The sequence below is a fragment of the Piliocolobus tephrosceles genome, chromosome 14 (genome assembly GCF_002776525.5).
Source record: "Piliocolobus tephrosceles isolate RC106 chromosome 14, ASM277652v3, whole genome shotgun sequence".
Classification (NCBI taxonomy): Eukaryota; Metazoa; Chordata; class Mammalia; order Primates; family Cercopithecidae; genus Piliocolobus; species Piliocolobus tephrosceles.
In genome coordinates this window covers 41,441,016-41,459,494 of record NC_045447.1, presented here as the reverse complement: position 1 = coordinate 41,459,494, position 18,479 = coordinate 41,441,016, and the positions used below count along the sequence as shown (strand labels likewise).

Here is an 18,479-nt window from a genome sequence, read left to right as displayed (position 1 = left end):
TCACTGTTTGGCAATACCTACTAGAGCTGAACATAACTACACCTCTCCTATGACCCAGCAATTCCATCTCCAGGCACATACACAAAAGAAGTGAGTACGTCCACTAAAGCACATAAACAGGAATGTGTACAGACGTTTCCTTCCTAACAGCCCCAAAGTGGAAACAACCCAAATAGCCACAAAGGAAAAGGGAAAAATTGCGGCATAATACAAAAGAATCGATGGCCGAATAGGAACAGCTCCAGTCTCCATCTCCCAGCGCGAGTGACACAGAAGACCGGTGATTTCTGCATTTTCAACTGAGGTACTGGGGTCATCTCACTCGGGAGTGCCGGACAATCGGTGCTGGTCAGCTGCTGCAGCCTGACCAGCGAGAGCTGAAGCAGGGCGAGGCATCGCCTCACCTGGGAAACGCAAGGGGGAAGGGAGTCCCTTTTCCTAGCCAGGGGAACTGAGACACACAACACCTGGAAAATCGGGTAACTCCCACCCCAATACCGCACTGTAAGCACACCGGCACACCAGGAGAATATATCCCACACCTGGCTGGGAGGGTCCCACGCCCACGGAGCCTCCCTCCTTGCTAACACAGCAGTCTGCGGCAATCTAACCGCAAGGCAGCAGTGAGGCTGGGGGAGGGGCGCCTGCCATTGCTGAGGCTTAAGTAGGTAAACAAAGCCGCTGGGAAGCTCCAACTGGGTGGAGCTCACAGCAGCTCAAGGAAACCTGCCTGTCTCTGTAGACTCCACCTCTGGGGACAGGGCTCAGCTAAAGCAGCAGAGGACTGTGCAGACCCGAACGACTCTGTCTGACAGCTTTGAAGAGAGCAGTGGATCTCCCAACATGGAGGTTGAGATCTGAGAAGGGACAGACTGCCTGCTCAAGTGGGTCCCTGACCCCTGAGTAGCCTAACTGGCAGACATCCCCCACTAGGGGCAGTCTGACACCCCACACCTCACAGGGTGGAGTACACCCCTGAGAGGAAGCTTCCAAAGCAAGAATGAGACAGGTGCACTCGCTGTTCAGCAATATTCTATCTTCTGCAACCTCTGCTGCTGATACCCAGGCAAACAGGGTCTGGAGTGGACCTTAAGCAATCACCAACAGACCTATAGCTGAGGGTCCTGACTGTCAGAAGGAAAACTATCAAACAGGAAGGACACCTATACCAAAACCCCATCAGTACGTCACCATCGTCAAAGACCAAAGGCAGATAAAACCACAAAGATGGGGAAAAAGCAGGGCAGAAAAGCTGGAAATTCAAAAAATAAGAGCGCATCTCCCCCTGCAAAGGAACACAGCCCATCGCCAGCAACGGATCAAAGCTGGTCAGAGAATGATTTTGACGAGATGAGAGAAGAAGGCTTCAGTCCATCAAACCTCTCAGAGCTAAAGGAGGAATTACGTACCCAGCGCAAAGAAACTAAAAATCTTGAAAAAAGAGTGGAAGAATTGACAGCTAGACTAATTAATGCAGAGAAGGTCATAAACGAAATGACAGAGATGAAAACCATGACACGAGAAATACGTGACAAATCCACAAGCTTCAGTAACCGACTCAATCAACTGGAAGAAAGAGTATCAGCGATTGAGGATCAAATGAATGAAATGAAGCGAGAAGAGAAACCAAAAGAAAAAAGAAGAAAAAGAAATGAACAAAGCCTGCAAGAAGTATGGGATTATGTAAAAAGACCAAATCTACGTCTGATTGGGGTGCCTGAAAGTGAGGGGGAAAATGGAACCAAATTGGAAAACACTCTTCAGGATATCATCCAGGAGAACTTCCCCAACCTAGCAGGGCAGGCCAACATTCAAATTCAGGAAATACAGAGAACGCCACAAAGATACTCCTCCAGAAGAGCAACTCCAAGACACATAATTGCCAGATTCACCAAAGTTGAAATGAAGGAAAAAATCTTAAGGGCAGCCAGAGAGAAAGGTCGGGTTACCCACAAAGGGAAGCCCATCAGACTGACAGCAGATCTCTCGGCAGAAACTCTACAAGCCAGAAGAGAGTGGGGGCCAATATTCAACGTTCTTAAAGAAAAGAATTTTCAACCCAGAATTTCATATCCAGCCAAACTAAGTTTCATAAGTGAAGGAGAAATAAAATCCTTTACAGATAAGCAAATGCTTAGAGATTTTGTCACCACCAGGCCTGCCTTACAAGAGCCCCTGAAGGAAGCCCTAAACATGGAAAGGAACAACCGGTACCAGCCATTGCAAAAACATGCCAAAATGTAAAGACCATCGAGGCTAGGAAGAAACTGCATCAACTAATGAGCAAAATACCCAGTTAATATCATAATGGCAGGATCAAGTTCACAGATGACAATATTAACCTAAATGTAAATGGACTAAATGCTCCAATTAAAAGACACAGACTGGCAAACTGGATAAAGAGTCAAGACCCATCAATCTGCTGTATTCAGGAGCCCCATCTCACATGCAGAGACATACATAGGCTCAAAATAAAGGGATGGAGGAAGATCTACCAAGCAAATGGAGAACAAAAAAAAGCAGGGGTTGCAATCCTAGTCTCTGATAAAACAGACTTTAAACCATCAAAGATCAAAAGAGACAAAGAAGGCCATTACATAATGGTAAAGGGATTAATTCAACAGGAAGAGCTAACTATCCTAAATATATATGCACCCAATACAGGAGCACCCAGATTCATAAAGCAAGTCCTGAGAGACTTACAAAGAGACTTAGACTCCCATACAATAATAATGGGAGACTTCAACACTCCACTGTCAACATTAGACAGATCAACGAGACAGAAAGTTAACAAGGATATCCAGGAATTGAACTCATCTCTGCACCAAGCGGACCTAATAGACATCTATAGAACTCTCCACCCCAAGTCAACAGAATATACATTCTTCTCAGCACCACATCGCACTTATTCCAAAATTGACCACATAATTGGAAGTAAAGCACTCCTCAGCAAATGTACAAGAACAGAAATTATAACAAACTGTCTCTCAGACCACAGTGCAATCAAACTAGAACTCAGGACTAAGAAACTCAATCAAAACCACTCAACTACATGGAAACTGAACAACCTGCTCCTGAATGACTACTGGGTACATAACGAAATGAAAGCAGAAATAAAGATGTTCTTTGAATCCAATGAGAACAAAGATACAACATACCAGAATCTCTGGGACACATTTAAAGCAGTGTGTAGAGGGAAATTTATAGCACTAAATGCCCACAAGAGAAAGCAGGAAAGATCTAAAATTGACACTCTAACATCACAATTAAAAGAACTAGAGAGGCAAGAGCAAACACATTCAAAAGCTAGCAGAAGGCAAGAAATAACTAAGATCAGAGCAGAACTGAAGGAGATAGAGACACAAAAAACCCTCCAAAAAATCAATGAATCCAGGAGTTGGTTTTTTGAAAAGATCAACAAAATTGACAGACCGCTAGCAAGACTAATAAAGAAGAAAAGAGAGAAGAATCAAATAGACGCAATAAAAAATGATAAAGGGGATATCACCACCGACCCCACAGAAATACAAACTACCATCAGAGAATACTATAAACACCTCTACGCAAATCAACTAGAAAATCTAGAAGAAATGGATAATTTCCTGGACACTTACACTCTCCCAAGACTAAACCAGGAAGAAGCTGAATCCCTGAATAGACCAATAGGAGGCTCTGAAATTGAGGCAACAATTAATAGCCTACCCACCAAAAAAAGCCCAGGACCAGATGGATTCACAGCTGAATTCTACCAGAGGTACAAGGAGGAGCTAGTACCATTCCTTCTGAAACTATTCCAATCAATAGAAAAAGAGGGAATCCTCCCTAACTCATTTGATGAGGCCAACATCATCCTGATACCAAAGCCTGGCAGAGACACAACAAAAAAAGAGAATTTTAGACCAATATCCCTGATGAACATCGATGCAAAAATCCTCAATAAAATACTGGCAAACCAGATTCAGCAGCACATCAAAAATCTTATCCACCATGATCAAGTGGGCTTCATCCCTGGGATGCAAGGCTGGTTCAACATTCGCAAATCAATCAACATAATCCAGCATATCAACAGAACCAAAGACAAGAACCACATGATTATCTCAATAGATGCAGAAAAGGCTTTTGACAAAATTCAACAGCCCTTCATGCTAAAAACGCTCAATAAATTCGGTATTGATGGAACGTACCTCAAAATAATAAGAGCTATTTATGACAAACCCACAGCTAATATCATACTGAATGGGCAAAAACTGGAAAAATTCCCTTTGAAAACTGGCACAAGACAGGGATGCCCTCTCTCACCACTCCTATTCAACATAGTGTTGGAAGTTCTGGCTAGGGCAATCAGGCAAGAGAAAGAAATCAAGGGTATTCAGTTAGGAAAAGAAGAAGTCAAATTGTCCCTGTTTGCAGATGACATGATTGTATATTTAGAAAACCCCATCGTCTCAGCCCAAAATCTCCTTAAGCTGATAAGCAACTTCAGCAAAGTCTCAGGATACAAAATGAATGTGCAAAAATCACAAGCATTCTTATACACCAGTAACAGACAAACAGAGAGCCAAATCAAGAATGAACTTCCATTCACAATTGCTTCAAAGAGAATAAAATACCTAGGAATCCAACTTACAAGGGATGTAAAGGACCTCTTCAAGGAGAACTACAAACCACTGCTCAGTGAAATCAAAGAGGACACAAACAAATGGAAGAACATACCATGCTCATGGATAGGAAGAATCAATATCGTGAAAATGGCCATACTGCCCAAGGTTATTTATAGATTCAATGCCATCCCCATCAAGCTACCAATGAGTTTCTTCACAGAATTGGAAAAAACTGCTTTAAAGTTCATATGGAATCAAAAAAGAGCCCGCATTGCCAAGACAATCCTAAGTCAAAAGGACAAAGCTGGAGGCGTCATGCTACCTGACTTCAAACTATACTACAAGGCTACAGTAACCAAAACAGCATGGTACTGGTACCAAAACAGAGATATAGACCAATGGAACAGAACAGAGCCCTCAGAAATAATGCCACACATCTACAACCATCTGATCTTTGACAAACCTGACAAAAACAAAAAATGGGGAAAGGATTCCCTATTTAATAAATGGTGCTGGGAAAATTGTCTAGCCATAAGTAGAAAGCTGAAACTGGATCCTTTCCTTACTCCTTATACGAAGATCAATTCAAGATGGATTAGAGACTTAAATGTTAGACCTAATACCATAAAAACCCTAGAAAAAAATCTAGGTAGTACCATTCAGGACATAGGCATGGGCAAGGACTTCATGTCTAAAACACCAAAAGCAACGGCAGCAAAAGCCAAAATTGACAAATGGGATCTAATTAAACTAAAGAGCTTCTGCACAGCAAAAGAAACTACCATCAGAGTGAACAGGCAACCTACAGAATGGGAGAAAATTTTTGCAATCTACTCATCTGACAAAGGGCTAATTTCCAGAATCTACAAAGAACTCAAACAAATATACAAGAGAAAAACAAACAACCCCATCAAAAAGTGGGCAAAGGATATGAACAGATATTTCTCAAAAGAAGACATTCATACAGCCAACAGACACATGAAAAAATGCTCATCAACACTCGCCATCAGAGAAATGCAAATCAAAACCACAATGAGATACCATCTCACACCAGTTAGAATGGCCATCATTAAAAAATCAGGAAACAACAGGTGTTGGAGAGGATGTGGAGAAATAGGAACACTTTTACACTGTTGGTGGGATTGTAAACTAGTTCAACCATTATGGAAAACAGTATGGCAATTCCTCAAGGATCTAGAACTAGATGTACCATATGACCCAGCCATCCCACTACTGGGTATACACCCAAAGGATTATAAATTATTCTACTACAAAGACACATGCACACGTATGTTTATTGCGGCACTATTCACAATAGCAAAGACTTGGAATCAACCCAAATGTCCATCAGTGACAGACTGGATTAAGAAAATGTGGCACATATACACCATGGAATACTATGCAGCCATAAAAAAGAATGAGTTTGCGTCCTTTGTAGGGACATGGATGCAGCTGGAAACCATCATTCTTAGCAAACTATCACAAGAAGAGAAAACCAAACACCGCATGTTCTCACTCATAGGTGGGAACTGAACAATGAGTTCACTTGGACTCGGGAAGGGGAACATCACACAATGGGGCCTATCATGGGGAGGGGGGAGGGATTGCATTGGGGCGTTATACCTGATATAAATGATGAATTGATGGGTGCTGACGAGTTGATGGGTGCAGCACACCAACATGGCACAGGTATGCATATGTAGCAAACCTGCACGTTATGCACATGTACCCTAGAACTTAAAGTATAATAAAAATAAAAATAAAAAATAAAAATAAAAATAATAATAATAAAAAAGAATCTATACAACATCTAAATGCACAAACTACCAATGCATGCAACAAAATGCCCGAATCTCTCAGATACTATGTTGCGCAAAAAAAAAGCCAGATACTGTACAGACTCAATGTACATGAATTTTGGAAATAGGTAATACCAATCAAATGGTCAGAAGAGTATTACTTCTGAGAGTAGAGAGTGGACACCGACTAGGAAGGCGCAACAGGAAAACTTCTCAGGTTCTGGAAGTGTACATATCTTGACCACTATGGTGTTTACACAAGCATTCACATAGGTAAAATTGAGATGAGTACATTTTACAGTATGTTGCACCTCCATTTTTTAAAATAAGACAAATTTAGTAGGTTTTATTCTGCTAAAGTCACTCCCCTTCTCTGGCCTCAATTTCTCCCTCTGTTAAATGAAAGGATTAGATTATAAGCTTGTTTCCACGGTTAACAGCAATTCTCACTATAACGCCTGTTCATTTCTCTGTACCCCTTCATTAGACTGAGTGCCTTTACCTGTATACTTCTGACAAACAGTAACCATTCCATGAGTACCGACTGGATGGATAGAAACGAATGAACCTACCAGAATACGTAATATAAATAGCAAAGTAAATGAATGGGATGACAGTAAGCACAATGAGAATTCAGAACAGGGAAAGCTGGAGTAGTCGAGCCCATGACTTCAGCAGGAGCCTAAACAACGCTAACTAATGCCCAAAACAAAGCCCAATTTCTCTCTGCTGCTATGACTTGCTGTTTCCCCAGGACCTTAGCAACACTCTTCGTATTCTAAGTATGTTTTTTCAGTCTCTTTCATGGCGTATGTCATGGTACACGGAGAAAATCTTACAGAATGTTCATTCTACCTTGCTTTCCATGATCAAAAGTTTAATTTAATACCAGTTTTTGCTATTTTGCACCTTGTGTTCCACAGCCACGTAGTATAGATATGGAAACCTTTATGGAATCATGACTATGAATTAATCAGTGCAAATGAACTTTTTGTCCAACTCTAGTGTGCCTCAAGTTGAGAAAGGAATAAAAGGAAACCACTATAAAGCAGAAAGAATGAGACCAGTACCATCAAAAGTAGCTGGAATTTGCAGTTTCGGTTAGTACGAATATCAAGACATGCTGCCAGCTTCAGACTCTTCTCACTCTCACTACACCTGGCTGATAAAAAACAGTAATAGATAATACAGCTGTAAACTGTGCTCGACACAGGACAGTACAGAGCTTTAGGAACACATGTACTTCATGTTATAGAGGTGGTCCTGAAGAACTGCCTATCAACCAAACTATATTTCAAGTACCCTGGAAAAAATTATTAGTTGGCCCCAGGGGCAAATTCCATAAAAGAATAATCTGCAATGAGAGATCAGTCCTTACTTTACTTCAATCAATAAACATGTTTTGAGCATCTAGCTTTTGCCAAGAAATCGTACAGGTCACATGTCCAAGAAATACACTCATGGAATCTATGGATTAGAATCTTAAAGGTTTACTATCCAGTCCCTTCTTCTGATTGCTGAATCTCCTCTCCTCCACATAAGTAAGGGTTCTTCCAGTCCCTATTTGAGCACTTCTAGTAACGGGTAGCTCATGAGAAGCAATCCATTAGACTTTTGGCAACTCCAATTGCTGAAAGTTCTCCCTAACAAACACCAAGATCTGCCTCTTCCATCAACTAGTTCTAGGTATATAGGCTAGAATCAACAACTAGTCTAACTCCTCTTTCTGGGACAGCTGAGGCCCTGACACTTGGCAGTGGCTGGCACCTCCCAGCCGGGGTGGCTGCAGCCCTAAACGAAAAATCGAAGCTGAGCAGCCGAGGTGCAGCAAAGAAGGCCCGGGGGCCAGGAGGCCCGGGTGCGACCGCGGAACGTTCTGTAGTCGTGGACAGGACGCTCTGACAAGGCGGCTGGGCAGATTCCCTCTACGACTGGGGAAGAATCTGCGCACAGACGCCAGCGGAGTTGCCGCGACCCCCGGGCCCCGGGACTCGGCTCGCACGAGACAGTCTAGGGACCGGCGAGGCGGGGAGAGGGAAGGGGCAAGCGCCGCCGCGGCCCAAACCTCCAGTAGCCGCAGCCGCCGTCGCCGGGTAGGGCCGGGCAGCAAGCCGGGCCTGGCGCAGCATCAGTGCCCGCTGCCTCTTCCGCTCGACACTCGCCCGCACCGAGGCAGGCAGCTCCGCGGGTTGCTCTAAAGCCGCCGCCTCCGGCGAAGCCCCGTCGGCCGCCGCCATCTCCGACCTACTCCGAGGACCCAGCTCCCAGCCCCACGCACGCGCACTGCGCGCCCAGGCGAGCCGACTGCCCGGCACACCCTCGCACCCAGCGGCCTTTCGGAGTGAGAGCGCCTGCGCAGTTAAGGGGCTCGGTGTGGCCTGCAGGGGCGCTGGGCGGAGTCTGGGCATGCGCGGACACGGAGTACCCACCTACCTACCTGCTCACTTGTCATCTGGGAGAAGAGTCCCTGCTGAGATTATATGTCAGGACCTGGTCACCTTTAAAATAGGTCTCGCTTGGTGATTCAGAGTATAGGCTTTGGAGTCAGGCCTGGGTTAAGTCTGAACTCTTGACAGTTAAAGTCTGTGTGACCTTGGGCAAGTTATTTAACCAGAGTTCAGTTTCTTCAGTAGTAAAATGAGGATAATTATGGAACCATTTACTGAGTCGCTGGGAAGATTAGATTGCCAGGACAATACCTGGCACGTAGAAGACCTCAAAACATGGTAACAGTGAGTAGTAGTAGTGCCAGTCATAGAGCCCAACAGATGATAGTTCTGATTTCATGTTGAATACATGGCCTAGAGACACAGCCTTAGACTTAAAATGAGAAGACCTGGGTCGAAACTCCCAGTTAACTTGCCGTGTGACCTCAGGCAAATGCAGCACTTGGTCCAGGGCTGATATGCATAAGGTTGGCTATCTTTTCCATGGAATATTCCTTCAGTGAGGATGAGCTGCTGCCAGGTAGACAATGGGTTTGGATCTGGGCCAAATATCCTGACTTCCCAAAAGTGTGGCTAGTGGAACAAAAGAAACATAGCAGGCTACCCCAAAAATGTATGCTTTCCCTTTGTTATAAATAATACTTAATTGAAACCAGAAAACATTAACTTCTAATTACTACATGTACCATTTAGGACTGGCTTTTAGAAAGACAACCTGACACACTGATGTTTCCCACTAATATTCAATGGTTAACGTTTCAGAAACACAATGCAGTAGTTCTAGTTTATCAGTCATACATGCATAAAGCTGCAAAACCTTGTATAAAGCAGTTACATGCTGAAATCTTCTGGTTGAATTGGAGATAGAAATCTCAAGCCATCCGCATCTCCCTTCCCCTCAGATCTTTCTTTCTCCCTAGCCATCAATCTTGCCCAGGTGAAAATAATTCAAATTCCATAACACCAAAAGCACAAGCAGCAAAAGAAAAAAAAACTGGACTTCATTAAAATTAAAAACTAGGCTGGGCACAGTGGTTCACACCTGTATTCTCAACACTTTGGGAGGCCAAGGCAGGAGAATCACTTGTCATGAGTTCAAGACAAGCTGAGGCAACATAGTGAGACCCTGTCACTATTAAAAAAAAAATAGTTGGTAAGGTGCAGTGGCTCATGTCTGTAATCCTAGCACTTTGGGAGGCCAATGCAGGAGGACTGCTTGAGCCCAGGAGTTCAAGACCAACCTGGGCAATGTAACAAGAACCCATCTCAGGAGGTCAAGGCTGCAGTGAGCTGTGGTGGCACCACTACCCTCCAGCCTGGGCAACATAGTAATATCCTGTCTCAAAAAAAAATTAAAGTCATCGGCAAAGCCTGAGTCCTGTCCTCTCACTCTCCTGCCTGGACAGCATGAGCTTCACCACTCGCTCCACCTTCTCCACCAACTACCAGTCCCTGGGCTCTGTCCAGGCGCCCGGCTACGGTGCCTGGCTGGTCAGCAGCAAAGCTACTGTCTGTGCAGGCACAGGGGGCTCTGGTTCCCGGATCTCCGTGTCCCGCTCCACCAGCTTCCTGAGTGGCATGGGTTCCGAGGGCCTGGCCACGGGGATGGTCGGGGGTCTGGCAGGAATGGGGGGCATCCAGAACAAGAAGGAGACCACGCAAAGCCTGAATGACCGCCTGGCCTCCTACCTGGACAGAGTGAGGAGCCTGAAGACCAAGAACCGGAAGCTGGAGAGCAAAATCAGGGAGATCTGTAGAAGAAGGGACCCCAGGTCAGAGACTGGAGCCATTACTTCAAGACCATTGAGGGCCTGAGGGCTCAGATCTTCACAAATACTGTGGACAATGCCTGCATTGTTCTGCAAATTGACAATGCCGGTCTTGCTGCTGATGACTTTAGAGTCAAGTATGAGACAGAGCTGCCCATGTGCCAGACTGTGGAGAGCCACATCCATGGGCTCCACAAGGTCACTGATGACACCAATGTCACTCAGCTGCAGTTGGAGACAGAGATCGAAGCTCTCAAAGAGGAGCTGCTCTTCATGAAGAAGAACCATGAAGAGGAAGTAAAAGGCCTAAAAACCCAGATTGCCAGCTCTGGGTTGACTGTGGAGGTAGATACCCCCAAATCTCAGGACCTCGCCAAGATCAGACATCAGGCGCAATACGACGAGCTGGCTCAGAAGAACCAAGAGGAGCTGGACAAGTACTGGTCTCAGCAGACTGAGGAGAGCACTTCAGTGGTCACCACGCAGTCCACCGAGGTTGGAGCTGCTGGGATGATGCTCACAGAGCTGAGACATACAGTCTAGTCCTTGGAGATCGACATTTCCATGAGAAATCTGAAGGCCAGCTTGGAGAATAGCCTGAGGGAGGTGGAGGCCTGCTATGCCCTGCAGAGGGAGCAGCTCAATGGGATCCTGCTGCACCTGGAGTCAGAGCTGGCACAGACCTGGGCAGAGGGACAATGGCAGGCCCAGGAGTACAAGGCCCTGCTGAACATTGAGGTCAAGCTGGAGGCTGAGAGCACCGCCTACTGCTGCCTGCTGGAAGATGGCGAGGACTTCAATCTTGGTGATGCCCTGGATAGCAGCAACTCCATGCAAACCATCCAAAAGACCACCACGAGCTGGATAGTGGATGGCAAAGTGCTATCTGACCAATGACACCAAAGTTCTGAGACATTAAGCCAGCAGAAGTAGGATACCCTTTGGGGAGCAGGAGGCCAATAAAAAGTTCAGAGGTCAAAAAAAAATTAAAAACTTTTCTGCATCAAAGAACACTATGAAGAAAATGGGGGTAAAAAGCCCCACAGAATGGGAGAAAATATTTGCAAATCAGATATCCAATAAGGATCTAGTATCCAGAATTTATAACAAACACTTCCAGCTTAAAAATGAGCAAGGGGCTTAAATCGACATTTTTCCGAAGAGGATGTACAGATGGCCAGCGAACACATGAAACAATATTTATCATTAGTCATTAGGAAAATGCAAATTAAGGCACAGTGAGATACCACCTCACACCTCCAGGCAAGCCTTCCACCTCTGATTTCAACCTTGCCAACAAACCCCCCCCTTCAGTCCCCCCCACCACCATCCCCTCCTCCTTCTCCTTTGGCTCCGCTCCCCCACCCCCTTACCCTGGTCCTCCATCCCAACCTTCCTTCTCCACCACACATCCGGTCTTGTACCCAACCCCCTTCTGCCAAAGGTCACTCCCACAACCAAATGTTTTCCAAAGTCCTTCCCTTGCGAAAGGTGTCAGGGTCGAAGGTACAGTCCAAATTCATGTTCCCTTCTCCCTAGCCAACCTCTCCCAGCTTAAAAAAAGACTCAGCTCCTTTTCCACGGACCCCATCTCCTCCCACAAGGAATTTCTGCATGTCACTCAATCTTATGACCTTACCTGGCATGACATTTATGTCATCCTCTCCTCCTCCCTCACCCCGGAGGACAGGGAATGTATCCGGACAGCCACCCAAGCCTATGCAGACACCCTCCACCAACAAGATGCTGCCCATAACCTTATAGGGACCCTCGCTGTCCCCAGAACTGACCCCAATTGGGATTATGAGGCAGTTTCCTCAGACAGACAGAAACGAAGCCATATGATATCATGCCTCCTAACTGGCATGGATAAAGCTACCCTTCAGGCTGTAAACTATGAAAAGATAAAAGACATCACTCAAGGCTGCAATGAACACCCTGCTCTTTTCTTCTCCCTCATTTCAGGGGCCATAACTAATTACACCACCGTAAGCCCTGATACCCATGAGAGCAGAATCTACCTACCCATTTACACTTCATTTCCCAGTCAGCCCCCAACATCTGAAAGAAACTTAAAAAACTAGAAGATGGCCCTCAAACCTCCCAAAGAGACTTAATCAAAGAGGCCTTTATGGTCTTTAATGATGATGGCTAGAATTTTAAAAAATAACGAAACAAAAGAAAAGAAGTATTGGCAAGGATGTTAAAAAAATTGGAACCTCCTGCGTTATTAGTGAGAATGTAAACTCATGTAGCTGCCATGGAAAACAGTTTATCCCTCAAAACACAAAACACAGGATTACCATATGAATCAGTAATTCAACTCATGAGTATATTCCCACAAGAACTAAAAACAGGTGTGCAAACAAAAACTTGCACACAAATGTTCACGTAGCACTATTCACAATAACCAAAAGCTGGAAACTACCCAACTGCCCATCAACTGATGAATGGATAAACAAAATAGAGTATATCCATACAAAGAAATATTATTTGGCCAGGCGTGGTGGCTCACACCTGTAATCCCAGCACTTTGGGAGGCCAAGGCGGGCAGATCATGAGGTCAGGAGATTGAGACCATCTTGGCTAACACGGCGAAACCCCGTCTCTACTAAAAAAAAAAAAAAAAAAAAAATTAGCTGGGCGTGGTGGCGGGTGCCTGTTGTCCTAGCTACTCAGGAGGCTGAGGCAGGAGAATGGCGTGAACCTGGGAGGCAGAGCTTGCAGTGAACCGAGATCGCGCCACTGCACTCCAGCCTGGGCGACAGAGCAAGACTCCGTCTCAAATAAAAAAAAAGAAAAGAAAAGGAAAGAAATATTATTCAGCCATAAAAAAGAATGAAGTACTAATACATGCTACAACAAAGATAAACCTTCCCACTTAGCAACTATTAATGCTAAGTGAAAGGAGCCAGACATGACACGCCACAGAGTGTATGATTCCATTTACATGAAACATTCAGAATAAGCAAACCTACAGTGACAGAAAGCAGATTAGTAGTTGCCGTGGGCTGAAAGGAAGAGGAACAGGGGAGTGAGTGCTTAATAGATAAGGGGTTTCCTTTTGAGACAACAAAAATGTTCTGGAACTAGATGGTGGTGATGGTTGCACGACATCGTGAATGTACCACATGTCACTAATGGTCAATTTTATTTTATGTATATCGTACCACAATTGAAAAAAAACCTCAATATCTCTCCGGGCCCAGGTAGGTAATAGAAGTTAATGAACATAGCCTGTTGTGAAACTGAGGCAAACTGGAGTGTGGAGATCCCCTTTAAAGAGGACAGCTACTGTACAACTCCAGCTGGTAGTTTTAAAGAAAGAATTTGGGACCCTTGTTGCCAGATTTTTCAATCTTTTAAGAAAAGGAAAAATCAAATTCGAATGCACGTAGAAGTCTCTTTTAACTTGTTAAATGCATATTCTGACTCAGTAGGTCTAATGGTAGGACCCAAAATATGCATTTCTGTTTTTTAGACTTTATCGTTGGAGTAATATTAAGTTCACAGTCAAACTGAGAGTAAGATACAAAGATTTTCCACATGCTCCCTGCTCCCACACATACATATCCTCCCCCATTATTAACGTCCCCGACCAGAGCGATGCATCTGTTACAACTGATAAAGCTACACTGACACGTCATCATCATCCGAAGTCCACAGTTTACATTAGGGCTGCTCTTGGAGTTGTACATTCTGAGTTTGAACAAATGAATAATGGCATGTGTCTACCATTACAGTAAAGAATGTGCATGTCTAATAAGAAATGCCATTATCTCTGGTGGTGCTACGGCACCACGGATCACACTTGGAATGGTAAGAGTCTAGATTACAGGTTCCCAAATTTGGCTGTACTGGTTTAATAAATACCAGTGCTTAGGCCCCACCCCCAGGGATTCTGATGTCAGGGGGTCAGAGTGAGATCTGAGCATCAGGATTTTGTAAAGCCCCACCCCCACCCCCTACATCATTCTGATGGGCAGCCAAATTTGAGAGGCCGCATACTAGATGGCCCCCATAGTCCCCACAGCCCTGATAATTCTGATGTGGTGAAATATTTCTAGAGGACAAGGTCACGGTTTTCCCCCAAGGTAACATTTGAAAATAATTAATCCGGAGAACCTCCTCCCCAACAAAGCATTCCAAGCCTCAGTGGGGGGGAATATGACCTACAGCTCGGATGCCATACAGGTCCTAGATTCTGTAACTCTTGGCAGCTTTTGTAACTGTGGTCTTCTTTTGCCGGTAACTCCCTCTTCTTTGGTGTACTGACCTTTGTTAGCAAGTTTCGTATAGTTGGGTCTGCATTGTTAGTCAACCGAGCTAAAATGACTCCTTTGGAGAAAAGAAGAATGCATGCCCGAATCCATGTAGCCCACAGGGTGCCAGGCTTGAGGGCTTGCCCAGAGCAAAGCAGCATGAGTCATTTTGGTCAGGGCACAAAAGGAAAACAGGCAAGGAAAACAGAGCAGTAGATGTGTTCTTGCCTCTCCTGATTCAGTCTCGGGGAAACCTGTGACTGCATTTATCTTCCTGCTTTCTACCTCCCTCACCTACCAACACACCTGTGGTCCTGGCTCAACGAGGGATACTTAACAAAGCACAGAAAGAATTGAAAGCCCTCACCGAAGCCTCAAAAAGAGCAGGAAGATAAGAATGGAGGCCAGAAAGGAGAGTGAGAAACTTGGCAGGGTTTCCTAACAGGGCCTGCTCTCTAAGTGCGTTACTGGGGTGACTCATGCCTGAGATGACAGGGTATGAACACATTTGTCTTTATTATCTAGTAAATGGTACCTGTGTGTGGCTTTCTTTTTTGTTTTTATTTCTTCCCTGGTTCCCTGGGGCTTTACTTCTTAATGTGGTCACTTTGAACATCATTGGCATCAATTCACAACAGGGAAACATCTGTGAGAAGAAGCACACTAAGGGGGGAATCTTTCTGGAACGAGGACGCAGCAACATAGAAATTAGCCTGATCCTGTTGCCTTAAGCTGCATTCATTTAGTACTCCAGGAAATGCAGTCTCTTTTTTCTGTGATCAGCCAGACAAATCCTCCTTCTGAAGAAACTTAGATTTCAGCGTCCCTGAACCAAAAGGAAAAAAAGAATCAGGCAAAAACATCACAGTGGAGCATCTATCAACAAAATGTGTGCGCAGAGAGGTTTCAAAATCATCTCGAGGACTCACAAGATTTGTCTTTCCAAAAGCAGTAAGGAGTGGGAGTGTACAACAGCTTCAACTAAGGACAGGGCCATCAGCTCTGGATGTCAAAATCTTCACCACTCACAGACCAGCAAGGGCACGTCTTCCCAGTCTGCATCCCTAGATCCTGAATATACCCAGAGGTCCCTAGCTTCCCGTTGCAGCTTTTTGGAAGCCCTACTCCCTCCTCTGGCTGTCCCTGATCCTCCTCTGTGCTGGTGCTGTGGCACTTAGCCCACCAGAAGTGATACCCACCTGCCATCCTCACTAGTTTTTCAGGTCCTTAAGAGCTAAGGCTGTGTGATTCATCCCAATATCTCCAGGGCTTAGCATGGTATCCAGCACAGAGTAGCTGCTCAGCAAATGCTTGTGGGATTAAATAAATTGGACGAATAATACTGAATAAGACTGCTTGCATATCTTTTTAGCACTGACAACTCACAGTCCAAAGCTGAAACTTATAACCACCTTGTCTCTGCTTGTGTGCCTTTGGTGATGCGGAGCACTCCACTTGAGAACAACCCGTTCCATGGTTGTCTAGCATTGGCCATTATTTATTGTAATAATAACAGTAAGAATAGCAACACTTATATGGTGCTTACTGTAATACTAGGTGGTTTTTAAGCATATTCACTAGTCTTAGTTTAGAGATGAGGCAACTAAAGCACAGAGATGCTAAGCGACTTGTTCAAGATCATGCAGCTAATAAGCGACAGAGCTGGGTTCAGGCACGCACAGCCCAACCCCAGCATTAATAGTCTCAACCACCAAATTATAAGCCTCTGAATTAGAACAAGTCTCCTCTTACTTCCTCCACTAGAGATTGTCCTGCATGGGTTAGCACAGAGCTGGAATCAGAGCAGGTTCTTGCCAGTACCCTACGTGGCTAACCAAGTGGCTTGAAACAGAGGGGGCGTCTCTGCCTCAAGCTTAGTCTTGGAGTTATCGTTGCCCATTGTGGGTAGGGCCAAGGGAGGATGAATGTGGTCCAGGGTTCACCATTATGTAGATGAACTCTGCTCATAATGGGGTTATGGTCTTGTGGTTTCCTCCTCTCTTATTACCCCCAATGGGGGTTCTCCTTTCAATTACCTTTATAACAACTGTGGTTGCAGCTTCAAACCACAAACCACTAATATTTTTATTGGCAAGTGTATCCTCTAATACGTATCATTCTGTTGAACGGGTGAAATATTTATCACCAGATGCACTTGTTTTTGTAGTTTTTATAATGCTTGGAAAGGGGTTGAGTGTCTCTGGCTTTAATCCCTTCTTTGGCTGTACTGCCACTGTCCTGGTTTAGCCCCACCAAATTTTACCTGTGTAGCCTCTGAACTGGTCTCCCAGACTCCAGGCTGACCCCTCTAATCCATCTTCCACATAGGCTTACAGCTCCATCTTTCTAACATACAGCTTTGGCCATGCCATTCCTTTGCTCAAAAATCATTTGTTGACTCCCAGTGGTAGATAATTGTAAGTTCCCATCACCTGGTACCCGCAGCCCTTTAGGAACTTTCCTTCCATAAACCTTTATCGTGAACCTTATGCGTTAGCCACGCTGCACAAGTTTGCATTTTCTAGACTTGTCCTGTGCCCTTCTGTTTCCATGCTTTGCTCATGCTGTTTTCTTTCCCTGTAAATCTTTTGTTTATACTGTCACTCATTCTTTCATTTGTATATTCAAGCATTCCACAAACCTTACTATGCACCTTCTTCAAGCCAGGTCCTACACTGAGGACCAGTAATGAATTAGTCATGGTCCTCCTCTCAAGGAGCTTTAAGTCCAGTCTAGACTCCTTCTCGTCACATCCATGACCACCTGTCACAATCTTATTGGAAAGGATACATTTTCCCTCTCCTTGAAGCCTTTTTCCAATGTTTCAGCTGGAAGTAATCTTTTCCCTCCTCTGAGGCTTATCCCTTGCCCCTCATCCCCAACTTCTAAGGACCCCCATTTTCCAACCTTGCATCTTGTATTATAATGATACTGATGCTTATTTCCCCTGGATGATACAAGATGCACTTGACTTCTTGAGGCGGAATTCCTTTGCATCCAGGGACCAGCAGAGGAGCTGGCCCGCAGCGGACTCATATCCAACCAATGCTGCTGATTGACACTGCATCCACCATTGGTGAGAACACAATTGGAGAGATTACACAAAGCACTCATAAAAGGTAGTGTCTCCCAGCTTTGTTGAGATATAATTATATAATTCACATACCATACAAATTACCCATTTAAAGTGTACAATTCAATGATTTTCAGTATATTCACAGAGTTGTGCAACCATCACCACAATCAATTTTAGAACATGTTCATCACCCCAGCAACAAACCTCATACGCATTAGCAGTGAAACCCCCATTTCCCCTCAAGCCTCCTCAGCCCTGGGCAACCATTAATCTGCTTTCTTTCTCTGTAGACAGAAATTTGACTATTCCTGACTTTTCACATTAATGGAATCACACAATACATGGCCTTTTGTGTCTGGCTTCTTTCACTTAGCATAATGTTTTCAGGGTTCATATGTATTGTATGATATTTTGGTTTTTTATTGACAAGCAACATTCCATTATATGGATGTACCATATTTTATTCATCCAATCCTCCACTGATGGACACTGGGTTGTTTTTACTTTTTCGTGATTATGAACAAT

General features: G+C 44.5%; 1 protein-coding gene and 1 pseudogene across 3 annotated transcripts in view; one reads left to right on the top strand and one right to left on the bottom strand.

Moving 5' to 3' along the window:
* The window catches only part of XPA (XPA, DNA damage recognition and repair factor), a 28,566-nt gene extending 19,828 nt beyond the window's left edge, over positions 1-8,738 (bottom strand). For 2 of the 3 annotated variants that reach the window (XM_023203116.1, XM_023203122.1), the window contains exon 1: positions 8,466-8,738. In XM_023203116.1, the coding sequence (XP_023058884.1) occupies positions 8,466-8,637 (172 nt within the window). In that variant the 5' untranslated portion in view covers positions 8,638-8,738. The remainder of the gene's footprint in view (positions 1-8,465) is intronic. The other variant, XM_023203130.2, reaches the window with a different exon arrangement.
* A 1,516-nt stretch (positions 8,739-10,254) lies between these two features.
* On the top strand, positions 10,255-11,535 carry LOC111536831 (annotated as a pseudogene).
* Positions 11,536-18,479: the final 6,944 nt, after the last annotated feature.